The sequence below is a fragment of the Hetaerina americana genome, unplaced genomic scaffold, assembly GCF_022747635.1.
Source record: "Hetaerina americana unplaced genomic scaffold, ioHetAmer1.1.p SCAF_167, whole genome shotgun sequence".
NCBI classification, from domain to species: domain Eukaryota; kingdom Metazoa; phylum Arthropoda; class Insecta; order Odonata; family Calopterygidae; genus Hetaerina; species Hetaerina americana.
Genome location: NW_027286727.1, coordinates 68,402 through 96,278, shown reverse-complemented (window position 1 = coordinate 96,278; position 27,877 = coordinate 68,402). Strand labels below are relative to the sequence as shown.

Genomic DNA, 27,877 nt, shown 5'->3' with positions numbered 1-27,877 from the left:
TCCCGGCGTATTTACTCGATGAAGTGTTCTCGGTTCTCCCAGCGGTTCAGGGGTTTTATATTGGCCGAAATTTCGATGCTCGACTCGTGCATCGTCCTCTGGGTAGAGGAAGCATCATCCTCATCGTTCTCATCTACCCTGAGAACAATGCACGAGTTGAGAATAGAAACGTCGGCCAATATGGCACTCTTCGAAGACCTCGGAAAACTTCATCAAAAAACTAGTGTTTTTCCTATCCTTCTACCATTAATAGTAGAAACCAAACCGAAGGATAAGATACTACTAGTTTAGAAGGATGAGAATCTCTGTAGGAGTCACTTATTCATCTGTTAAAAATTCAACAAAAGCACGCTGTTTAACTCGCGCTAACATAGCATTAGAACACGTCTCCATACTCCCGATTTTCAAAGCACACTGGATGAATGAAACGACCTCGAAGCTGTGCAGGCATGTGAGGGGAAATCTTACTTCCACATGCCACTAGGAGTGCTTATGAATGCCGTTTTGTTTGTGATCTACAAGTATGCGTGCATTAGTTTTCAGCCTATCCTCGTGTGTGTGTGCTTGTGCTTGCGCGCGTACGTGAGTGCGTGTGTATGTATGTATATAGTACACACACACACATATATATATATATTTATTTATTTATATAATTTATATATATATATATATATATATATATATATATATATATATATATAATATATACTCACACAAAACAATGAATAAAAATTAAAAATCTTGAATTGATGCACATGAGGTAGCAGTAGGCAAGGAACGCTTCTGTGGTGATACAATAATATTGCTAAAAAAAGTAAGATATGAAGCGGATTTATGTATTCATATAAATTCAATTGATTTATAAAACTTAAAGTTAACAACAACGAGCTATGTAAAAATAAACTATTGAAATAACGGCAAAGAAATACGGTACCGGAAACTAGAATAAATATGAGAATATTTCACCTGGGAAGTAGGATCTCCATTGATCGAAGAAGCAAGGAAATGGAGAATATCCAAACAACGAAGGCATTCTACTAGAAGGAGAGTCTGCATCCAACTAGCAAAGTTAGCTTTTAAGTAAGGTAACACTTCATTAAAACATAGTTATGAGACCCGCTACTATATGGTAACCAGGCTTTGGAAGTACAGGAGCCCAAAAGAGAAGATTGATAGCAGAGGAAATGTGGTGTTACGGACGAATGATGAGATTAAATGGAGTGAGAGAATCAGCAATAACTAAGTCCTACAAAGATTAAGGAAGAAAGAAATTCGTTCATTCAGTTGCAAAGAAGAGGAGAAATCTTATTAAACGCTGCAGCACGACTGTTAAGCTGCATTTTTTATCAATTTTGCCCTAATATTATTAATTTTTAATCCATAAACTTTGTTATTTGATATATATGTTGAAACTTCAAGCAGATAGGCCAGCGATTGAATTGAAAACAATAAACTAATAAGGTAAAGAGACATTGTATTACATTTTTACTTTTAGTAATCAAAATCTGTAATAGCACTGTAATTCCTCAATTCAATCTATCACTGTGTATTAATATTTGGCTTTACCTTAAAATTTTATATTATATGTATTGGACACTGAACACATTTTAGTTTCGAGCTCTTGACTATTCTTATCTATCTGATTTCCTGTAAATTTCCGAGATTTTAGTTTTAATTTCGACTCATTATCTGACTCAAGCTTTCTACGTTATCTTTATTGAGAAGAGGAAGTCATTGATATCATCTCTGTACATGTAAAAGGCATCAGGAACTGAAGGCCCTTGTTGGTATGTTGTTCATATTTTCTCCTAATGTTAGTTCGAAATGTTATTTACTTGACGATAACGTTTTGCAGTAGAATCGTCCGAAAGTTTGAGAAACATTTTTTCCTTTGCTGGATGGACAGGCTCCGTGGAAATATTCTCATTCACAAGGATCCATATTGCTCTTATCTTGAGGTTGTGGCAAGTAGTTTTCGAAAGGTGATATCAGATCTTTTAGACACTCACTTATTTTATAGTTTACTTTCTAAGAAAACTTCTTCTCTTTCAGAAAGGAAATGAAAACTCTCATTTTGAACTCATATATTCAATTTTTTGAAACACTATGGAAACTTCAGGCGACATTTTGTGGCAGCGATTCCTGCGTTCCTCAGAAAAATATCTGAAACTTTTTAATTGGTAATTCAGGCATTTTTAAATCTCAAATAAAAAGCACACTCACAACTCCCCTCTCCTAATATTAATTTAGTTTAAGCAAATATGAAACTTCTTAAATTGAACTTGGCTAACCTTGATATTCACCTTTTACCGCGCACTCTCCGATTTTGAGCGTTTGTCCCTTAAGGAACGCCTTCCTCAAAAGACAGTAATCCAAGTAATTTTGGGTCAAGTAGTAAGAGAGAATGTGTGAGCATATGATTACTTACGCAGAGAGCACGATATTCAAGAAACTATGGAGGAATGCAGAGGCCAGCTGGAAGGAGTGGAAACAAGAATAAAGAGCCGACTAGGAAGAGTGATCAACGTCCTTGGAGATAGTAATAGTAATTACAATGGATGCCCCTTAAATTAACACACTAATAACAAAACATGGAGCTCTAAGTCTGTTAATGTAATGGGTATCCACGACCGTGTAGCTATGACAACGAGGCATATTTTGTTTTTTTCCAGAACTTGTATGACTTCATTTTCAGTAATCAGTTTTATAGAAATCGAGGTAGTCTCTTCCATTCACTTTTTCTATGATTGTGTTAGCATTGAAGAGGTCCAAAGAGAAGGAAGAAAAGAAGTTGTTGAAAACGCTGCATTGAAAATGTAATAAACTTATCCTTCTCTCTCTAAGAAATATCAGTCTAATTGACGGTAGAATAAATAAAGAATAGGACTAATAATCGGATATTCAAAATCGAGTGATTCATTACATGAAATGTAAAGCTAATAAATTATGAAAAAATTAAGATTCTAGTTGGGAACGACAGGATTGTTGGATTATCATCGGATCTTATTGTAAAAACGATTACTGTGGATGATTCATAGTAATGATTATTATTATTATTAATTCACAGTCATACGTTGATAGGAATGTCAATGTGAAATAAGGAATTTTCGATCCTTAAATAAATGCTCTGGAGAGCGAAAATTCAAGAAATAATAGACCGATGTTAGCCGATCATAACATAACATTAGGCCACAGACTGCTCTGGGAGTCGTCCGATAGGAATAAATCTCTTAGCTTCGGGCGATCTAAGGAAATTTTTTTCAATTTTCTCAGCTCGCCATTATATACTTCTATATGTTAGTTTTAATTAACACTCAACTCATAGATCTACGAATGCATGTAATTCGGCTGTCAAATGTGAATTTTCTCCATACCTCGACCACTAGGAGCACAAGTAACGGCGTGAAACAAATGGAGGATCTCCTTTGGAGTGTCTTGTGCTTTCAATCAATGATTTCACCCGCCTTTTTGATTTCAGGTGGTGTCGTCCCTTGGAAGTCGAATTCCCTCGGGTCACCGAGCACTCTGAAACTTTCTTCGGGTCGCGGGGGCCGAATAAAGATCAGGGCCCTGCGCTGGAGGCGACGACTGGAGGGGAAGGCGGACGCATCACTGTTTCTCCACCTCCCTTGCATTCGCACCTCCGCCTGGATATCCACAACCATAGGAAATGGCCGCTCATATTCTCATGGAGACTGCGATTTCAGCAGCTGTTCGCGCCCTCGAGTCAGGGTGCCGATAACGGAAGGACTCAAGCCGAAATGAAATTGTCTTCCAAAGTGCTCAACTTTGCTCTTAATTAAAATGAGTGTTCTCGCTAGATTACGTAATTTCCAGTAAACGCTTCCGTATTTTGGAAATAGAGTTTAAAACGTATTTAGGGAAGAGAGACTATCCCTTATTTCTCCAGCTAATGTGTGATTAATTTTTAATCGACGAGTGCCTCCATTTGTCCATCAACTCCAAGAAGTTTATTCGAAGTTTAATTTGCATTCAGAACGCATATGCACCTTTTACTGGGAAAGTATTTCTGAGGGAATCGAATAATATGATTTCGCTTCCGTGCGTACGCGGGTCGGGTGACGAGAGGAGAGGGAGTGACTAGAGTCTCTTGCGCAAGGATTTTCTTAGCTTGCTCTTAGTGATGGTATACTTAAACCGAACATGAATAAGGGACCAATTAAAGTGTTGTTCATTGTTAGATACTAATTTAGTACTCGTATCAACCAGCAGCCTCAATGTATTCAATACCAGTGTGATTAAGATTGGAACCGCTCCTCGAGTTAGAATCCAATAGAGAGAACATTTCAGAAGGGTACGAGATCAAGTGTGACCAGGGGTAATTTCGCTTCGTTCCGAGCGTATGTGTTGACTTGCTTGTGCTTTCCCCGTTCCACGCCGAGGGATGAGGAGGAACAAGTGGAGAGCGGGCCGCCTGGAGCAATGACGCCTGGCCCGCGGGCCGCCAGCTCTCTTCCGCCCGCCGCCGTCGCTCGGGCGGCCGTCTGGGCTCTGGCCCTCGCGAGCGCCGTCGGCGTGGCTCGGGGCTACTTCTATGCGGACGGGGAGGCGTTCGGCGTCGGGGTTGGCGGCGGCCGGGGAGAGGATGCTTGGGGGACGGAGGAGGGCGGGAAGGGCGGCTCGGCGGGTGCGGCCCGCTCGCTCCCCTTTCCCCGGCCCCCGAGTCCCAGGAAGACGCGGGGCAACGTCCCGGCGGTGCTCCCCGGCGACTTCACCATTGGGGCGCTCTTCTCTGTGCATCACCAGCCAAACCAGAAGCAGGCACCCAAGGGAGGGCGGAGTTTGGCGGCGGGAGGAGCCGGGGGGAGGCTGCAGTGCGGGGAGGTCAGGGAACTCTACGGCATCCAGAGAGTGGAGGCGACTTTTATGGTGAGTGATCCTCTGACCCCTCTTTGGATTGTTACCATCCGAAGGGAAAGAGCAATGGTCAAACCATTTTCTTTTCCCCTCCGGCAAATTGTTTCGCGGAATCTGTTTTTATAGGTACATGACTTACTGCACAAGTAATAGCTGAACAAGGGAGGTTAGTTTTTATTGGAAAATATTTTCTCTGTGAAAACGTACCATCATAATATTAAATAATGTATGCATTTTTTATACAGTGATTGTTGTTCCTATATATTAATTATCTAAAAAATCTATATGAAACACGTGATAAACTTATAAAAATTTAAATCGTTTAACTTTTCTTTTTAAATTTGAGTATATTTATTTTTATTAGTTTTAAATTTGAGCACCAGATCGGGATCACTAGTCAAAATAGCAATATTAATACGAGAACTCTTAATATACCCATGAAAAATACATGTTCAAATGGCAGAACTAATTTTTTCTCTGTCGTTTCACTGCAATGCTCGGCGCAAAAATTAAGAAACCTATCTTCCTGAAAATCAAACAATGACCGTCTTTTTCTGTTCTTCCGACCTTAAATTGTGACATTCTTCTTGTTGCTGTCTTCTGCATAACTGAAAGTTGGCGTTTCATTTAGTCTTCCCAGTTATGAGATTCCTGTTGCAATATGATTACCTTCGCTTAATGTTTCTGCTAATATTTATTATTTATCAACATATAAGCGATGGCAAATAGGCAGAAATTAGTGCGTTACTAGATGTGATGTCTTTGAAAAATAAGCACACGAGTACATGAGCGGATATTTTTGTCGGACGCTCGCGTTTGTCTTTGTACCTTCTCTGAACTGTTTTCCGTCATTTACTCATAAAAATACTGGATTCTCCATTGTAACAACGGTGTTGTGGCGTATTGTTGTAATTTTTATCCCCTGCAGTTAATTTTAACACCTCTTGTGGCCCCAATTTTATCAATTCATTTATCACCCTAAGAAACAACATCATCTACCTATTTTATCTTTAAATGAAAACATTCTCTCCACTGATCTTTGGTAAGAATATCTAAATCACATGCTCATTTGGGTCATCATGAAAAATTCCACGCCCAAGATGTTTAAATAACAAAGTTGGCAATTGGACTGAGTAGTTTCTTCAAATTTTCAGATTACTGCTAATAAATGTAAACCGTTATTTTTACTTTGGCCCTAAAATTTGCTCTGCTTACAAATTACGAACTTGCTTCAAATTTCCTCGGGTTCACTGAAGCTAGGACATTGAGTTGTACGCTTAGAAAAATTAATGCGTTAATTGGTGGGTAAATGGCGTGGGTGTGAAACGCGAGGAAAGCGGTTGGAAGGGAAGGCGCTGCAAACATATTGGGAGTTATATCCAAAAACTGGTAAGGGATTGCAGCTGGGTTTAATTTTCAATATGGAATTTTCCTGCTGAATAAAGAACACAAATATTTTGTGATACACATCACTCTCAAGTGGGACATACATTTTTTAGGATAGATTGAACGTTTTAAAATGTCCGAGTTCGACGGATGCTATCGGCTCTGGTACATATCTCTTCGAATCATTCGATCAATCCTGCCAATAATTTTTTTTATTTCCGACGATTTTATTTCCGTGGAATGTGAATTATTTACTGGAGTCATACTTTTCTATCGGCTTGATTCGGAAAATTTACGACCGTAAGGACGAAACTGATTATAAATCATCCGGCAGTAATTTAAACGTATGCATTCCCGATCAAGAGTCGTATGTTTTAGTTTACAAACTTAAGAAGGAAAAAAAAGTTTTATTTTGAACAGATACGTATTTGGGAAGGATATAATAAACAAACTTCGTACAGACGAAATAATTTTTAATATCTAATGTTGTAATCATGCAATGTAATTTTAAATACTTACTGTATCAGAGTTTATAATTTGAGTTAGCATAACCGGAATGTGTTGGGACACAAATACAAATGAAAAACGTTGTAGCGCTATGCACTCACAAAAATTTGACGGTATTAAGGCAAGAGAGCTAGAAAGAATTATTTCGGACGGTAGCCTTTAATGTTTAACTCACTATTTGCATATGTACTCATCGAAGGTATTTTGAAGACTTTACGATCGACCCAGAACGTGAAGCTTATGGACGGAGCAATTCAGATCAGCAATTATTAACTGTGAATAAACGGGAGTTGCGTCCATGTTCAGTTTTACGTAAATATTTTCCCTAGGGACTTCTAAATCTAAAGAACAGACCGCGGAAGACGCTGCCGACCTCAACAAATCCCTCGTTTTTGAGAGAAAAGTGGGAGAATAGGGGGCGCGAGGGTGTGGGTCGACGGGAATGTGGTTTGTGCATGTGCAGTTGTTTACTCTTTGGAGGGTGCTGATCAAAGTGAGATGGATGCAGAAGATGTGACGAGTAAAATCGAAACTTTGTGAACGGAACATCGGAATTTATTGCTTGCTCTAAATAGAATAAACACGAAAGAAATAGGGAACGTCGGTATTTGCGAACGGAAATCGGGGATTAATAAAATACAAATATGTAAATTCTGCGGACGCTTCTTTTTAATATATGTCAATACTTTTCCATTTAAAAAATTATAATCCCATTTTTAGTATTTAATATAAATTTATTATTACTGGGTATATATTAAAACAAGTGAAATTTCAGGTGAACCAGAACCAAGGGTACCCACATAGAGACCGTTCAATTCCAAGTCAGCAATAGGTAGACCAGAAATTTATATTAATTGGTTCCTAATTACGCAATATTAGCTAATATTACTTTTATTAAGCGAGAAAATAAATAATTGTGGTTTTCTAACATTCAAGATAACGGCAATTAAACTTATTAATGTATTAATACTTCCCTGTAATCATACCTAGAATATTTATGGTTGTTCACCGTTTTTTTTCTGTTTTCATCTTATCTAGTGATGTATTTTGCTTCCTTTGTCGTGATAATTAAAGTGGGATAGAATTTCTTGCACATCTCTGAATCTAGATCTGTGAGACGAGGAAGAAAATAATGGCTATGAATTCCAGTATGCCTTCCCATTTCATAAAATATCATATCAGTCGGTGCATCATGATCAAAGTTCTCGATTCCTTATATTCCTGTATAATTTTAATACGGAATGTAATGCCACCATAAATTCAGTCTTTTGATTCCTCCCGATCTTTCATTTTAGGCCCTGGAAGCCATCAATTCCGACCCCAACCTCCTCCCTAACATCACCCTGGGTGTGGAGATACGGGACTCGTGCTGGTACGCCCCAATTGCCCTTCAGCAGAGCATCGAGTTCATCCGCGACGCCATCGCGGTGCAGGACTCCGACTCAGCGGCTGCGGCGGCCGCCATGGCGGGCCTCTCCCCGACGGCGGCACGGCCAACCATCGGCCCGGAAAACAAGTCCAAGAGCGGCAGCAGGTGGAAATTTTGGAACCGTGGGACCACCGACGAGAAGAAGGAGCCCCGGAAGAGCAAAGGGAACGAGGTGGCGACCACTGCGTGCCCCAAATCGACTCGATCGCAGAGAAAACCACTGATTGGAGTCGTTGGGCCGGGTTCGAGTTCGGTGGCTCTTCAGGTTGGTCGATTACTTCATTACCCCTTCAACTGGACCACGATGGCATTTAAGATATAACTCAAACGCCTCATATGTAGGAAGGAGGTTTAAAGGGGAAATCAATAGGTCAATCGGGGGGTTATGAAAGGTATGATACGAATAGAATGGGCTTTAAAAGTAGAGCTTTTTCAAGACTGGTTTTAAATTTTGAGAATCAGTTGCGGCACAGTTTTACACTGTAAATCATTTTACTATAAATGATTTCAACTTTGGAAAGGTACACATTACAAATGTTAAACTTGTTGGTTTTCTTTGCTCCATTACGATTCTAATAATTAAGAAATATCGATGATCCTCAAGTGTAACTGGGGCATTATATCTCCGATTTACATGAAAGACAGCACATTTGTAATTAACAATTTAATTTGATTCAATTTTTACGAGGCAAATATTTATTATCCCCCAGTCAAGAAATTAAAAAAATGTCTCTTGAATAGTATCTCGAACCTTAATCGAGACAAAGGAAGTGCTCTGTAATACATATGCACACCATATTTTATATGCATATATACCATTATGTTTAGATGCAAGTCGTTTATTAGTTACTTAGTACATTATATACGAGTTGTATATTATTTTTTGTTCCAAATACTTAGAGTAACCTCTCTTGACCTATAACCTATATTAATTACGTTCAAAATAAATACAGTTGTCCCTCCTCTCCCTCGTTTATGCAACATTATCCGCTATATCAGTTTGCAATATTTAATTTTCATTCAGTATGTCAGGGATCTACTTTTCCTGTCTTTTTCGAATTGCTCCTAAAAAGGTGGCGTATTTTACTTGCCCTTATATATGCTGTTCAAATTTAATTTTGACTTATTTTTTATTTATTGAGACATTACTTGCATTCGGTCTTTCATGATTGCTTATCAACCAATGTCTATCGCACGCCCGCAGTGATTATAATATCTTTTAATGAGTGGCTATTAAAATTGTACCTCCGCAAATCTCACCCCATTACTCCTCCATTTACTTTTTTCTTACCTCCAGTCCTTCTCGTTCCTCCCAACCGTTGCCTCCGTGTATATGTTGAAAGGTCTGAATTGAAATGGATAACCCTACCAATCTCCCTTGCCTTTCACTGCCCATTGTGATTCCTTATCCAATCCCTTTACCTTTGGACTCCGTAGAGGTTTCCAATAATTTGTCCTTCCATTCAATACGTTTTAATAGAAGTTCGGAGAATGAAACAGACTCAGAAGTGACTCAATCTTTTTTAAATCAGCCGTCATGTTTGATCGATAAGAATTATCAAACTCGACTGTATATAGTTTATGTGCAGGAAATAGGGATAATAATTACGAAAGATCTAAGTTGTAAGTTTTATGATGAAGGATGAATATGGTGGACCAATGCAAATATCAGTGCACGTAAGCAATAGAGAAATTAAGAAATGTATGTTTTTGGAATAAGTACGAGTAATGAACAGAGGAAGAAGATGGAAAGGAAAGTGGAAGAATGAAGTAAACGACTTTTGCTGTAGTAAGCGTTCGATAAAAACTATCATCACTTCAAATACTATTGCAGGCGTAGGTACAATGGGACGTTTTCGGGAGGTACGGGAAGATTCCAATTATATAGCGGTGCGCTTAAACATTGATTTAAGGACAGTCTCTTGGATTCATAGTATTTTCTGTGACAAGATACAAATTTTCGTAACTTGGTTGTTAGGTTTAAAATATTTCTTGAATTTCAAAGGTTTAAAGAAGATAGTCTGTGTCAAATTTGAATGTGAAACTTTAACGGGAGCGAAAGACATGAAAAACAAATTCCCTTACGGGAATTCTTGTTTATTGTTAGGAAATAAGAAATAAGGACGGATCTTAAAAATGGGGTAACGATAGCTGCCGAGAAAATGTTAGAAATGAAAAAGAAAAATACTTTGGAGCCCATTGGGCACAGATTAGTAAAAAGGTTGGCGGCATTAAGCTACAGCAATGTTAATACAGTGCGGGTAATAATTTTTCCGGGAAAATGTAATGCTACTATGGGTCTAACTGGGCCCTACTATGGGTCAAAATCAGCGAGGAGGATGGAGGTATGTGATGATTTAGAGAAACTTATTGAAAAGAAAAAGTGATTGTGTTAAATAGTAAATTGAAATTAATGAAACTAATAAATTTAAAAAACCATCACCGAGAGAATAGCGCCTTGATGGATTTGCATTCATAATGTTACCGCTTGCCAGTATTTCTGATAATGGTTTAGTCGATTAAGAAAACGACATTCACTCCAGTTAAACAGCATTTACGCGACCTGTGGACCAGAGCGATAATACATTTTTTGTTCACAAAATGTATTGTGCAAACATTTAATTTTATATAACGTTGTTAAAGTGTAATATTATAGTCGGGTAAATTAATAGTTAAAGCAGAAAAGATCTAAGATACATGGGAGGAATGCATAGAATTGAACGGTAAAGAACTAAGGCCAGCAAACTTAGATATAGAAAGGAAATAATGACGCAGATGAAGACAGCTTAGGTTCAGGCTTACTCGATGATTAGGTAGAAAGGACACCAAGGGAAATTAAATCAAATGAGGCCGTGGGAGTAGACAACATTCCTGCGGAACTACTTGAAGGTTTTAGAAAAGGTGGGAGATCCTCTATGGACTATTTTGTAGCATATACTCTTGTGCAGAACTCAGACTCTTTCTCAATCTTTTTATATCCATTTGTAATACTGTTTGATTTCTTCATTGCTAATCTGCATGATCAACACATCTGAAATAGTTTGACGTAAAAAGCTTTTCTTTGAAACATATTTCGCTAAAATAAATGTAATTAATCTAAAAGAAACTTCATCTTATGGATTTACAAAGTAAAAGTTATACCCATCCATATATCTTCACGTGACTCTCAATAGGATCCATTCGGTCCTCGTTTGGTCTGAACCCTGGGACATGAGAGCTCTGGAGAGGTCTGATTTTTCATCATTTTTTTTCAGTAGTATGTCTCGTTCACAACGTTTAACAAAGTTCTTGTTGCTGGCAAGACTGGGCCTCATGATTACGTAGTAAACTTATTACTCTGTCCAATAAATTCGCGAAATGAGGCCATAAAAACTTTATTTCGCACAATTTATTCTACATCGATTTTGTCCCCTTCAAAGTACTCTCCATTCGTTGCTAAGCACGTATTCCATCTTATTTTTCACTGTTTAAAGCACCCTTGGAATCCCTCAGCCCTCAGCAGTTAGGCTACTTAGTTTTCTCGTCTTCCCTTGCTTTATTACGTCCACATCTTCCCATCAATATCCCCTCATCACATTTTTGCAATTTGGGATTAGGAAAAAAATGCAGGGGGCCAGATCTCGCGAATATAGAGTCGAACTTTTTTCCGTAAACTGGGGAACAATCAATGCTGAATGTGCAGGTGCATTGTCATGGTGAAGGATACATCCATCTAATTGGTTAAAATTGTGTGCACTGTTGATTTTCATCAGCAATCATTAGGACACTTTTTCGACGATCAGTAAGGACAAGGGACCGCACACGATCAATGTTGTCGTCAACACAGGTGGTTGAAGGTCGTCCCAGTCTTGCATCATCCGTGGCGTTTTGTTGGCCGTCTTTAAAACGCTTAATACACTTGAAAACGGATGTTTTCTTCAGAGAATCATCACCGTAAACAGCTGTCAACATTTCAGTAATGTCTTCATAACTTTTACCGCAATTCTCCAGAAAACTTGATGTTGATTCGTTGCTCCGTAATTTCGCCAATTTCCATTTGTGAAAAAAAGAAAAAAACAAGGACAACAGAAACTAACATAACTGGCACCATACGCACAGCTCGACGATACGCCAAACACATACGGCTCATTTGGTCTATAGTCCTCATCATAGCCGCCAGGTTGCACCAGTTTGCGTATTATTTGGGCAGTTCACATATGAGTGCGTAATTTCATTCGTTAGCTTGTTCCGCAGTTTACGAATGGTCCTGAATAAACAAACAAATAATATAAACTTTTAAAATCCACTCCTTATTTACCGTGATCATTGTTTTCCTGTAATGGAGTCTCCTCAGAACCATTTGTGTTTTTTCATAGCTGCATGGTCGTTCATAATTAAGTGTGAATGAAGAATTTATTTTTCCTCGGTTCTTTCAAAATGGAAGGACCCCACAAAGTCAAGTGGGAAATAAATATCTATCATATATGTCCTGATTAGAGGTCAAGATAATTGGCTATTTCCTTTGCGGTGTGAGATTTTATCCGACAGATGATGATTATATCTCAATGCAGAAAGTACTCTTGTGTATACTAGAGATATGCGTTTCTGGGTACATTGCAGGTTCAAAACCTACTGCAGCTATTCCACATTCCCCAAATTGGCTACAGTACCACAAGCAGGGACCTCAGCGACAAATCGAGGTTCGAATACTTCCTTCGTGTAGTGCCGTCGGACTACTTCCAGGCGCAGCTGTTGGTGGACATCGTGAAGTCCTTCAACTGGACATACGTGTCTACTATTAACACCGATGGTAAGTACTCAATGGACTTCAAATTTTCTCTGCAGGCTTAACGAAGAGGTTTCTTTTTTCACCGTGGCGACTCCGTGAAAATACAGTTTCGCAGTGCAGTGATCGATTGAATTCCCTCTTTGTCCTTTCATAGTATTTAGTTCACTGTTCTAAATGAGGTTTTTGTTGGTGTACCCATGTGAAAATGCTAATTGATTGATACAAAAATTTTTTATTTCTTTGATTAAAATATTTCTTGCACTACCCATGTTTTGGCGTATACCGATATCATAATTTGGAAATACAGAAAACTTCCTGCTTATACTTTTATAAACAGATAAATAAAAAAGGGGATAATATGCCATGATTCATAATTATTTAGGCATGTCAGAAGACTAATATTATAACATAGTTACCAATTATAGACAACTAGTCTATCACTATTAATAACGCCAGGGGTTATAAGAATAGTTTAATGAAATAACAACAGAAATATCAACAACGGATGTGAAAATGATCACTCAATAGATTTGAGGTAATCAGCGTTTTGTAATAGCACCCGATTAAAATGTAGGCTTTCATTGGTTTCAGGTGGATGATATCGGGAGGATTATCAGTGTCTAACAATAGGTAGAAATACCAAAGAAATATCATTAGTTGAGCCACAAATTCGCGTGAAAATTGGAATATCAACTACAAATTCAATGGCAAATTACCATAAAAATGTAAGCAATTTAATGAAACACATTCAAAATTAAATTAGGTGGTTAATGACTTTGAAATAAAAAGTTTTTACGCTTTTATAAAAAGGAATTTGAGGCTAACGCTAGGTGTTAGCAGTGAGGTGCAGCCGGTGGAAAAGGAATTCGGCATAAAGGGGATGAAGATTTGGTTAGGGAGAGGTGACAAGCAGAAAGTTATTCCGTCGGAAGTGTTAACGAGATAGAAACTTAATTAGAATTTAATGGAATTTTAATTCAAGTACATAGTGCCATTTTTTTTAAGAAAGGGAACACTCAACGCTAATTGCTTTTTTCTCCCGCAAATTAGTTTAAGGTAAGAGCCTTATAAGGAGTCAGGGGGATGTACTGCTGTTTAATTTGGGTACATTTTAACCAATTGTCATGCTAGAACTGCATATTTTACATGATTGAGCGGTGAAAATGAGATCTTTTATTAAATTTGAATTTATTGTGGACTATTTCCCATATTCGCTCTCTCCTTTCATCATTTACTCTCTTTGAATCAATTTGGAAGAAAGAAATCGATTTTAGAGGGCCGAAATATCAAATAACCGGGATGTAAATAATAATAGTGAAAATTATTGGCTTTTGTATTAATATTCACTTAAAAGACTCATAATTAGCACAGTTAAGCGCTAATTGTGTGGAAGGAGGATATATTTAGCTCTGATCGTAAATAATCTCGTCTCAGCAATATTTTTTCCATTTACTTTAGCTCGAAGACCCATACAACCTTGGTAAAATTTTTTGTCCTACTAATGGTTGAGTCTCGAGTGCGTCTTCTATATCTAATATTATTTAGTGCATTTCTCCTTACTGACATGAATATTTATGCGTGTTTATTTAATGTCATTCATAGTTGAGGTTCGCACATTACTTACCTTTGATGGAAAGACCTCAATCCATTATTTTGAATACATTTTAAAACGGGAGCAAACGCCGAAGATACGCAGTTTTTTCAAGGCCGCTCCAACCCCCGTCAATGATGGTCCCGATAAAATGCAAATTTGACAAATTTATTCTAACAGTGAGTTGTGGAAACTCCATTATTCAAAGGTCATTAACACGTCATATAGATCTAAGCGCACCTTGATCTGGAACGCCGATGCATGAATTTGGAAAGAATTATACAAAACGCGGATTTGAAACAGTATGAAATTTTTATGAAGGGAAGGTAGCGAATCTATTTGGACGATAGGGTTTCATTTTAAACATTTCATTTGTTCAATAAAATATTAAAATACATTTTATATCAGCCATCCTAATACAACTACAACGAAATGAATGTTCATTTTGAATTACGTGATCTTAGTGGTATAATTTCACGATATATGCTAAATGTAGAATTACTGAAAATGAATTTACTTCGAAAGTTGTAGGCACATGAGTTTACCTAATACGTACTGGTACCTCCTTAGATGCTCAAGATTACATCCAAGTGGAGTTTATGAGTTTGTATGAGTAAGTATACATATGCTATGAGTGTATCTCATAAACTAATCCTTTTTCGGTCACATTGTTTTCGTGCTTGCATGAGAAAAAGGTGAGTTGGTAAGTTCTCAATTTTATTTAACTTGCATTGAGCAAGACATATCGGTAATATTTCGTATTTCGTGTCCCTCTCATTCTAACTTTATTTCACTTCGTCACTTGGAATCCCGTCCTTTCTCTCACGCACTACCATCGTGAGATACTCTTTCCAAGAAATTCAGCGCAGTTTAAACTTGGTCCGAGGCTGAAAATCTCATACATACTTTTGTATTTCACCGTGCATGCGTAAAAAATGCGGTAAAACGTAGAAATAGAATGAAATATATACATTTTTTTCTTTAGCATTTTTCTGTATTTTTTTTCTTTAACGATCATGCATGCCTTTCTCTTACGAAGAAGGGTGATCAGAAGTTTTCTGGTAAACATTTGACTATGATATTCGATTGTATGTGTGCGTAAGCATGTTTGAAATGATGTAAAGTTAGGATAAAATTATATATTTACATTTTATTTCCAAGTATAGCAAGCATTTTCCGGTTTGTAAAATATGTTCAAAATGATCTGAAGAAAGTCATACGTGTAGTCACAGGCCTCGGGATGTATCTTAAGTAGATATGTGAAAAAATGATTAATATTAGCAAGAGACTATTGGTCTGCGAGAAGAAATTATTTGTAAAAATAATATCTCTACCCAGAATTCCGTTTTCATCCCATGTTTGACAAAGTCTCACATGCACACATCTTTTATTCCTACATATATCCTGTTTTCAAATAAAGGAAGTCGTAATATGACCGGAATTGAGGTGAATATGCGACTTGGTGAGCATTATGTGGCTGGAAACAGTGTTTGGAAGAGGGTTTCCACAGTCTTCCCTACTCCTCTCTCCTCATTCGGGACCAAGGAAGTGGTCGTTTCAGGCGAGGTAGGCAGAGGTTTAAGGGTGAAGAAGCGTGGAGGAAGTTGGACGAAGCACGCAAGTAATTGGTCTTCTACGCCATAAAGAACGGCGAAGCGGACGACGTTGGGAGGGTGGAACCCATCTCCTTCCCCAAACTCCTCTGCTCATTTTCGCTTCAATGTCGCCACTTTTAAACCCATCCGTCGCCAAACCTCATTTCCCGGAAGTTCTCCGCTATCCTTCACCCACCCCCCCTAAAACGTGCCCTTCGCCCGCCCCGTAGCTGCCCCCTCCAAGAGATAGCGAGCGCGCGCTCGCCCGAGTGTCGTGGCATCACTGTTAACTCCTCTCGAGATGATCGTCACGTGGGGCCCGGTCGCATGACACCCCAACGTTCAAGTCTAAACTCAGGCCGTATAAAACATCAAAGAAGTGCTTGCAACTATCCGTCATAACACATATGAAGTAACTGCCGTTTAAGTTGAATGAAACCATATCTCTACAATCTCCACTAAAATGGAAAAATGTTAAAGTGAAAAAGTATAAGCATTATATAATATGATGCATAGTTGTATTATTATTCGATCAGGTTTAAATGCTTGATCGCTCCCTGATTACTCCACCTCATTTTGGGATGAGCATTGCTGCAGTTTTCCTAATTGACATTGCATTTTGATATTTCATCTATAATTACAAAAAGAAGCCCAAAATCTTAATATGTGCAATTATTACGTAAAATCATTTTTTTATTGTAAAATTTCACGCGATTTTCTTTAGAGAGGGCGTTGAACCAAGAAAAATTTCTGAAAAACGAATATTTATTGCCTTTTTATTTTTTCAAACCTCATGTTGAAACATTTTAATCGGTGACCTGTATCTACTCCCCCCCCCCGCCCTCTGGTTAACAGAGGTTGAAAATTATTCACAATTGGCTTCTCGGTATTCGTATATTCTTTTAACGCAAAGAGTATATCATATATGGCAATATGTAATTTGCAATTCAATATTTAATGCTTGTAATTAGTCGGGATTTTCGTTCATCCGCATCCTATCCTCCGACTTTGTTGGAAATTTTAAGTACATTTGTCACGCGGGTTCTTATTGCACGCGATATTCCAGGAAAGGAATCTCCCGCTGTGTAATGACCTCGTTGGCCATTGCTCACGTGTCGTGCTTTGCTGCAAAGCGGGATGAGATCGAAGGAACTTGCAAAGGAGGAAGGAAGGTAGGGAGAAAGGTGAGGGGGGCATTTAGGGCTACCGCAGGGGTGGATTTATGGAGTGCCTGCGGAGGACTCCTTTATCCTCGGTGGGGAAGCGGGCGACGGGGTGGAAGAAAATGATTCCAAGAGCGAGAAGAAAGAGAGAGGATTGGAAAGAAAGGAATCAAATCTTCCCGATGGGTGTTATACACCTTGTTTGATTCAAATTGTTCTGTAATACGCTCACGAAAAGATCATGCGGTGTTTGTTATTTGCGGCATACTTGGTATTGATGCATGGGTAATGGAAACACGTTCGAGCAATGTCGGTGAATGATCAGATAGAATGAAGAAAAAATTGAATTCCATGACAAACAAGGTCTTTTGAAATTTCATACGGTTCACTATTCCCATTATAGAAAGTTTCCACCTAGTAACTCTCGGCAACGTTTGTTATAATTGAAAGAAAACTTTGAAGCACAAGAATCTCGGAGTTTTTAAGCGATTCTATAATAAAGTTTTATAGAGATTCACTTTGATCAAAATGTACACAAATTGTTCCAAATTATTTTTGAAATGGTATATTTAGAATATCGTTGGACATTATAATTACTGCTGCGCACACCAGAATGCACGTGTGGTAAACGATGATCGCAGCTCGCTTCTCCGCTCCTCCTGGTCGATTTTCCTTCACTGATAGGTTTTCCTCCGAGCTGGGATACTGTCACTCTAAGAGTCATTTTGCCTACTTGAAGTGTCCTTAAATTTGACAGCAAAACATATTGTATCCCCAGGCTCCAAAAAAACGCGCATGCGGCTGTTTTGATAAAGGCCAGTTAGCTGAAGCCATGGAGGGAGAAATAAATGGGGACCAAAGAAGAAAAGGATTATGTTATTGTCTCTAAGACAAATGAGATGAAAGATGTAAACATTCTTAATATTTCATGGATTGCTTGCTGCTCTATGTGAACGAAGTTCATCAATCGGGGGAAACATCTCCGATTGAAGAAATTTAGTTCAAGAATATATTATAATATGTGAGCATAATTGGTGTACATATTTAGAGAAACCAAGAAGGAAGAGAACACAGGAAGCTCGATACGCTCCTAAGAATCAAAACATGGAATGTTGCTTATACAAGAATGTTCTGTAATTATATTGAGTGTTAAAGAAATACGTAAAGCATTGTATTGCCTTCAAAAGGATCTAATTTTTAGACCCCGCTTTTGCCTGTAAGCCGTTTTCAATTGTAGTCATCGCATAAGTTGAAACAGAAGGAGAATATTTCAAATTGTTATGTACTGAACATTTTTATTTATTAATTTATCAATGTAATGTAGGTTTATAAAGACTCCCAATATGAAGTGTAACTCAGTCTCATAGTGAGGAGCATGACAAACTTTGTAAAATTCACCAAAGTTTTATTAATACGGTACCACTGGTTTCATCACATAGGGGAAATCTTCAGGTTCCGGGTATTTCAAGGTACCTGGTGAAATTTACGAAGTTTGTCTTGTTCTTCAAGATGAGTGTTCACAAAGTGGAGCCGGATACTATTGAAACTGTCTCATAATCTTTAGAATTTTATTGGTTTTTAATTTCACTGGAAAGTGCGGCCTTGATACGAGGAGATGCTTCTCCGAGTGACTAGATGAATTTTATAGACCGGCGTGAATGCATATGTAATCGGATTTTTAAAAATGGGTGAGGCGGTTGCAAATTTCCACTGCGCAAGCGAAACGTTCTCTTATACCTGATTCAAAGCGTATAGTTTCCTTTAAGCAATTTTAGCCTAAAAGACGCTGAAATGAGACTCAAGAACATGATTATGTGCAAAATTACGAGCCTCTTAGGGCCGTAACGACACGTTGCCACCAAATTTTTGGTTGACGCGGGATAACTTCACGGGCTGCAATTCACCTGAAAAACCTGGTATACCGCGAGTAGTGTATTCTAATGTCATTATTATTATTATTAGGTAATCTTCCTGTTAAGGTAGGTTTTTTTTGGATGGACAAAACTACCAAATAAATATTTTGTGACTCCTGGCAAAAGGAAATAAAATCCAGCAACCTACTTTACTTCAGATCCATCCTAATCTCTGAGTAATTCCTTCCTCCCTTCATCCCATCCAACATCCCTCTCCTGCTCCTGCCATTTCCGCGTTTGCCCAGCATTCTCCCCTCTATTACAGTCTTCAACGTCCCACTGCCGATCAATACGCCCCTCATTCATTATTCCTGCCTCCTTAGGATTTCTCCCAACAAACCCCTCTCTTCGCCGACCATACCAAGTACTTCCTTATTTGTTTTCTTCTCTGTCCATTTCACCTTCTCCCCACCCACACTTCAAAAGCCTCCAAACTACGTCTATCCTCCTGCTCCAATGACCACGTTTCCTCGCCGTACATAGCTACGCTCCATATCAAAGTTTTTACGAGTCTTTTGTTAATATCCTTACTCAATGTCCATGTCATCAACTCCCTCCTCCTTGTGAAAGCCTCTTTGCCTAGCGCAGTCTTCCCCTTGCTTCCCTACTACTTTGACCGTGTTGGTCCAAAACATTTCCGAGATACGTAAACTGTTCTACCTGCTCTAGTTTTTGTCCTCTTACTTTAATTTTAAGCTTAGCCTTATTCTTTCTAGAAAATCGCATAACCTTTGTTTTATTAATATTGATTCTCATCCCATACCTGTCGCACTGAATTTCCAATTCACTCAGCAATGCTTGCAACCCCTTGGCTGACTGACAAACTAAAGCTTGGTCATCAGCAAACCTAACTGATTTTACGAATTCCCCGCCCACTTTCATTCCTACTTCCAGTTCTTCCCATACCTCTTTAATCATTTCCTCTGCATACAGGTTAAACAGCAACGGTGATAATGGGCAACCCTGCCATACTCCCCTTCCTAACACTGCCCATCCGGATTCCCCGTTCCCCACCCGCACCTGAGCAGTCTGAGACATGTACAGGTCGCGGATTAGCCTCCTTTTCCTCCAATCTATTCCTTTTTTCTTCAATATAATCATAAGTTTTCCCAATTCACTCTATCAAAGGTTTTTTCGGAATCTACGAAACAGGCAAATACCTCCTGGTTGTGCTCTATATTCTTCTCGATTAATAATCTCATTGCTGCAATTGTATTCTTGTGTATTGGAAAAATATTCTTAGAGTATGCTTTTACGGTAGGATTTAATAATAAAAAAGGAATTTTCATCGAAGTACACTTTTTTTGCAATGTTGAATGTATGCCACGAAGTACCATATAAGTTGTCAATTATCATGCGTGCATACGTATGAGCAGTGAAGATAAACAATCGACGGTGAGGGTTTCGTTTTGGTCCAATAGCTACAGAGAAGTAAGAAAGATGCAAGTAACACGCAGTTGAAGATGAGGCACAGGGGAGAGGGACGCGCCAGGAAGTGGGGAGGCTGCGGCGTATGCGAGGGGGGTGGTGGTGTCCGAGGGGGGAGTGCAGGCGTAGTGCTGGGCGGACGAGGGCGGCAGCGGAGTGCGGGGGTCCGCGTTGGTCCTGCACGGCAATGGGGATGGAGGCGGGAGCGACGGCGATTTAAGGGAGAGCGTCGTAATGAATGGAGTGGCGGCTAAACGAAGGGGAATTGGCCGAGGCGGACGGTACGTGAAAGCGCCAAGGCGAAAAGCCATTCATATGGTGCTAGAGAGTGTTGTGTGGCCGAGGGGGGCGGGGGAGAAAGTACGCTGGAGGAGGATGATTGTCCATTCATGGCGGATTCATTCAGCGAGACGCACAAGTAATTTTTTTTTCTGCGCTGAGAATAAGTTTCACCCCTATCCCACTCCCCCTCAGACGACCTTCGTCTCTGACGCAACGACCGAGTCATTGCGTAAACTACGGTCGATGTGCACGTCGTAGATTTCAATTATACGCGTAATTATTCAAAGATCTTAACAAGCAAACGTTATGCGCGTACCCCTGGATTTTCCACTTTCAGTAAGATTTCATGCTTCCTGTACCCTCGGTCTATTTCTATCTAGAGATCTCGTGGCATTAAACATGCTTTCCTCTGTTGATGGCCGAAATTCGAAAGAACGGCCATGGGGATTTAAGAATGTAAAGGAAATGTTTCCTTAACAATGGAAGGGTATCCAAAGTTGAAACTACGAAAACACATTCCATATTATTTTGATCATACTGTGCAGAACACTTGCAATAATATTAAAGAGGGCGGATTATGAAATTGGCGTTAAATTGAAGATTTAAGTGAAAAAAATGTGTCGTGTCATAAATGAATCACTGGCAACACTTTTAGTTTAAACGAGTAGGGAATTTGTGAACAAAAGAAGAAATCAAATGAACACAAAGTTCCGTACTATCATTTTATAATGTGAAGCTAGAAAGTAGTTTTTGGATCAAAAGGTCGCAGAAATGATTTCGTAGAATCTTAGGCATAAAATGTCCGCATTATTGTCGAAATGCCTTAAATTATTCATTTACCATGAGTTCTCAATTTTATTGCATGAATGTTACAGTTTATTTACGTGAAAAAAATAATGGGGAACGAGAGAATGATGCACTATAGAACAATAAATAAATATCCATTAAAGAGTGGCAGTAGAAGTTTTGGTTTTCAAGTTTATGCACTGAAATGGCCTAATTGGACCGGACATGTCCTATTATTCATTTCCAGTGTTACTACTGGGTGCGTCACAGTCGAGGTCTCTATCTTAATAACGGTAAATGTAGTGACTGTCCAAAATTTGTCAGTAATTTTTGACTACCCATAATATTATCCGGTTGGTGGTATGATGATACTGGGTTGGAATCACCACTCCAAATATCTTTTAAATCACCTCAAACAAGCAACCTTTCTTGTACCCCCAATACAAGTCTCGCTATGGGAGGATCAGTAGTCACAGCCACTGTTCGAGGAGCCGTGGTTAGTGTTTTACCACGTGATTGTGACAACGGAGTCATCAGGCAAAATTAGGCTACACGGGAGGAATGTCTTTAAAAGTTGCAACATATAGGAAATCTTATTCACCTCAGGAAAAGGGAACTTACATGATGTCTTTAACGCTGATGTTCAGTGTATGCAAAATACGACTACGTTTTCATGACGGCATGTAAAATGCAACAACCGGTACGAAAATATAAATGTGCTACACGCACTTTTCTCGAAACAATGTATCTCATCTCTCAGAGCACGATGAAACCAGCAAACGCGTGGATATCTTTCTCCTTTCTTGGCAGAAAAGATTCGCCACTATCAAATAAAAACAATCACGCCGCCCTTCTAAAGGTGTTATTACAAATCGTTTTGCTTGTTTCATTTGATGAAGAAAGTTGAGGTGATTTATGAGTGACGTTCAACACCAGACACCAAAAACTGTTACGGGGAAACGATATGATTTGTTAAGAAAAAAATAAACAATTTCAATGCTCGATGAATCAAATGTCGAGGGAACTCGATGGTTCGATAATCATAAATCATGTTCAAAATACGAATTTCGTATATCCGTGAGGAAGTATCAATATGTTCCTCTTCTTGAATAACTCCAAGGAAGCTATTGGGGTTCTATTACTAGAAAGGGATTACATTATCGTGGTGACATTTTATAATGCTACATATGCGGCTAAATATGATTTTGAGGTTAATATTTCTCTATAGCGGAAAAATATGGAAATATAGATAATATATCTGATATCGACCAACAATTTGTTCTTTTCCAATTAATAACCTAAAACAAGGGAAAAAACTGGAGTATCCAAATAATTTACTAGGTGACAGTAAGTTCACGGCTTAGTTTCCACGTGTTCATACGATGGATTAAAATTTGTAATTACGGTTATATGTATACTCTTGCAAAAATCGCAATATGGCGCGTCAAGGGGGTAAATCCATGAGCATGGGAATTTCCATTATTTAAGTGACTTGAGTACAGTTACAGAACCTCATTCCGGGTGTTTGTGGATTAGAGCAGAGACGAGTAGGAGGAGGCGACCGCAGGAATGTTTCGGTGAGTTACAGGAGTGGAGGTTAGGGAGAGGCACGGAGAGAGGAAAGAAGCGAGGCGAAGGGTGGACGGAAGTCCCAGAGGGGCACTCGTTCTACCCTGCGGAGGGCGCCGAAGGGAGGAGAAAGGGGGATGTGGTAGGTTTTGGAGAAGGGAGAGGTAGAGGAAACTGCTAGCATCAAGTTAGGACGTCCTTTTCGTGCGAATTCTGAGGGATCCTCCATGCCGCAAGGAAAAAATATTACTCTTTTTGAGAAAATTCGGATGTTTCCAATCCTGTTTCCTACAATTTTCTATTTTCCAATCAGTTGAAAAAATTAGAAAAATCAGAAATCTCCATCGCCTAATCAGTCGTAAGGGTGCAGGTTTCTTCTATATTTATTCAATCTTTACATCTCCATTTTCATGATTTTGCTAACCTTTACGTTTTTCCCCGTAATCCCTTGGTGTTTAATAAGGGGTTGCAATACTTCCCCTTTTTAAAATACATTTTTACCATTTCTTCCTTGGTTAAGCTTACTAGACGATATAAAAGTAAAAGCTTTCATATTTTGGCTCATTTATAAATTGAAATAATGTCTTTCTCCCTTTTCCAAGAAAGCCAGACTATTTTTCTGTAAATAACCCAGTCTAAAATGTGTTAGAACGTAAAATAGAAATAAAAAGATGATGAAATAGGAAATGCAGAATTTAATAGTGTGAATGGTCGAGTGGTGATGGGGGAAATGTACCTCTATCATATTTTTTAGTCTTCAATAATTAAGTAAATATAGTTACTATATGAGGTCAGAAATTGTAACTCTGAAAGCGTAGTTTTGAGGTTTGATTTGAACGCATAGATACACTGCCTTATTTTTTTGATGGAATGAGTGTTAGTCGGCTTCTTTGTTGCATATGGAGGGACGCTGTATCATGAAGTAATTATACCATGAGCCTTCTTATCCCACACCTCTACTCGATGACCTTTAGAAACATATAAAAAATGAGCAAAATTAGTCATTTCTTATAAGAGTAAAGTGGATTGTAAGATATTTAACTTTTGCTTTGAAAAGCTTAAATGGGTAAGAAATTGTTTAAAAAAATTACAAGTATAGTAGAAATAATATTGCATTCAGGAACACTTTATTACGATTTTCTCCAAATTAAAAAAATCTACCCAAAAATTAAAGCAAGAATTGCACCATAGCAAACTTTTTACATCTCATATTGACGCATTTGAAATCCACATTCACATTTTAAGATGGCAGGGAAATTTACAATGATTGGACGTGATCCGATTACATAGAGTAATTAATTATGATCAGGTTGGCGCACTGAATTACATTTTTAAAAACCTCGAAAATACTATTATTAATGCGTTTAACCGGCATCATTGAAAATAGTTGTCTATGGGGATTTACTTTATTAACCAAGTGTATGTTTAGGTAAGGCTCCGTGGAATGGGAACTAAAATCTTCGTAGAATCATGGCATGCCATTGAATGCTATGGGTGATGAGAAACTGACCTCTCGGCTCCCTCGAAATGTATTGGCTGTCTGGCCGTGGGGAGGAAAGTCGCTTCGCCCTCCGATCGGATTGGTATTTAGCGCCTGCCTCCTGTTCTCGAAACAGCGAGGCTGCAGCCCGCGCTGATCCGAGCGCGCGTGTGTGCGCTGGATGGATTGCTTTCGGGGGCGAATTCATCAGTCGTAGGAGAGCCGAGAGGGTGGGGGTGGTGCATGCGATGGGTGCGGTTGGAGGCTTGGTAGGACGGCTTGATTCATCGACGTCTCGTGCACAACGGAGCCGGGGTGAAGGAATATTCCGGAAATGTTTACCCCGTTCCACAGGGTTGAACGTTGAAACGTTTTTATCCCCACGGATTTGGCACATTCCAACCTCGAAAATGAATTGCAGTGCTCGAATTCATGCTGGCAGCTCAAATATACCTCTCCAGCCTTCGAGGAATACGTTATCAGAGGAAACGAGTTCTGAATTCAACAGTTTTTGCAGGATCTTTGAGTTTTCAGAATCGTTACACAAGATGAAAAATTAACCCCTATGCAATTGATTTTTACTAAAATTCAACTAAAGACGTCTCATAAAATTAATTAGTAGGTGATTAACGGAATCTTTATACATCTAAGTTCTTAAGATAATGTTTTTTCGGAAGAATATCATTTACCCTGCAGATTACTGTACGTTTGTTATGATTTCTTCTCCCAAAAATTAGATACGAAATCGTTTGCATATTGTTTTTTGTAGAATGTATATTGTAATAAAATAAAAATTGGAATATTATATTTAAATTTGAAGAGTAGTGGCTCCTGGATTACCAGTTAATTTGAGAGCGTTGGACTCATATTACTGGACGCAGCCTTTTTAGCCGTTTTAAAACCGTTTTTTGACATATGCTTTCGTTGCTAAGTTTACTAAAAACTGTACATTTTCCAGTATTCTTAATCGTCTTTTTTGAAGTTAAAATCGAAATTTATTAATCATTCAGTTGGATTCGCAAACAGGAGCGGCATTAAAATTTAATTATTCTCCAATTACCGGTATAATATAATTGAACTCTAAATATTTGAAATCGAAAATTACAGTCGGTACGAAGGAGAGACTTCTCCAAATCTTTTACTTCCCTCCGTCACAGTATATAATATCTGTAATATGAGGATTTTTTTATTTTAAAAACCAGCGGAAATACACTAAAATTGACGACGTCATAAAATCACACATACGTAAGGAAACGAAATTTACGACCGAGGGGCCTTATCTCATGTTTCACAGCCGCATGGGCTTTCGGGACGAGAAGGAAACTGAAAAAAAAGGATGTTGTGTACACAAGCGGGATTTCTTATCCTTAAACCCGGATAAGAAACGCATTAAACGGGCTCCGGGCGACGCGGTCGGTAGGATAGAGATGGATCAAGAGGCAATGATCGGCCGCGTGAGTGAGGAGGACGTTGATGATCGTCGAGGATAAAGTGGTTGGGTCAGCGGGCCTTGGGGTCTGTTAGGCCGGGATGGCGGAGGCTTTTCGTCCAGGGGGAGAGTCAAGGGGAGCACGCGGAGCGTATTTGTATGTGGTCTTGTACAGCCCCTTGGAGGTGGAGAGTGCCAAGGGAGAGAGGGAAGGATAGAACGTGCCCATTGTGGAGGGGTAGGGGTTACGGGGGGCATCCGTCGAGAGGTGTCGGCCGGCCTTCCTCTCCCAAACCCCCGTTCCTCAGTCCGACATTCCCGCTCTGACAACCCAATCGTTCCCTCCGTCCGCTCCAGCCGCTTCCCCTCCTTCCCTCTCTCTCTCTCGTGTTTCTCGGTCCCTAAACACCAAACACTCGACCGTTCTTAAGAGTAGTTGAGAGCACGAGAGTACCCGCTAAAAATTTCCTGGTTCAGGCATGCTGGAATGACGATCGCTGTTCTTCACGGTCCCGTTTTCGCCGCCATTTGATGTATAAAAAATAAAATACCGTGGTGAATGAATCAACGTATGATATAACGAAGCGGTTCCTTTGATTTCTACGAGTGTTCTTTTTTCATTCTTGTCAGCTACCGCAAGCTCGCCGTCGATTCACACATCAAAAGAATCCAATATATGGGTTGGCTCAAATGCTTTTTTTTCAATAATTTTGCTGTCGATAGGTAAATGAATGTTTGATTTTTTCCCTTAAAGATTTCTCATTAATCTTTCTTTACTTGTTTTCTATGTAAAATACAAACAATCTTCTTTTTAGGGAGATTCACTATCGTGTCTAATCTTGCCTATCGGTTTACATATGTTGTCAGGCTTTTTGAACGAAATTATATTTTCTTATAGCAGTCAACTGTGTTGCGAATTTTGCAGGCACTAAAGTGATCAGTGGAAAATTTAGATAGGCTTGGAAAATATATTTACATAAGGTGACCGCTCTTTCCCTTGAATCCACCATTGTTTTAGCGGATAGTGTGTGTTGGACGCTCATAGCATTAATAACCATCATTTTTAGCATACTGAGGATGTTTGAACATCAATGACATCATCTGAGGGAATCACATTTTCAAATTACTCCATGATGAATTAAAAATATGACTGATATGCTATTGCTTTAGCTTCCTGGTTTCAAGTTTAAATTTCCCACTTCAGGGAAATGAAGCTCAAAGCAGTACTGCGGGAATGTACGAGTAAGGGCGCACTAAGATGGTGAATGGATATTAGGGAGCCATTAAAGATTATGATTCTATGGGACATAATTCTAACCGTGGCGGTGTATGTTCATTTTCAATGCGTCATAGTTTCGTTTGTGTACAATACTGTGAATATTAATTGCTATCCTAATGCTGTGAAGGAGTAATGTTAAATTTTCTATTTTCTTGGTTACTTAAACAATGTATTTATTCACTGAGTTTTGGTCGCAGTAATGTGAAGTAAACAATTTGACAGTTGACATCGAATTAGGCATATTATCTATTTGGAGAAACTTTTATAAAACTAATTACACTCTCGTAAGAGAGAGATAATGGATAAAAGATTTTTATAAAACTGTTGATACATCAAATAGTAGGAGGTTCTCTTGACGACCTTCACTGCTAGGAAAATGTACTTATGATAGGTC

At 38.8% G+C, this 27,877-nt stretch overlaps 1 protein-coding gene across 1 annotated transcript; it reads left to right on the top strand.

Annotated features, from left to right (window-relative positions):
* Positions 1–4,443: 4,443 nt before the first annotated feature.
* Positions 4,444–12,989, top strand: LOC139687097 (metabotropic glutamate receptor 5-like; the record flags this gene model as incomplete). The annotated part of the gene is made up of 3 exons (XM_071584203.1): positions 4,444–4,890; positions 8,067–8,465; positions 12,800–12,989. Coding segments are annotated over exons 1-3 (1,036 nt in total), but the record flags the coding sequence as incomplete, so codon positions are not given.
* Positions 12,990–27,877: the final 14,888 nt, after the last annotated feature.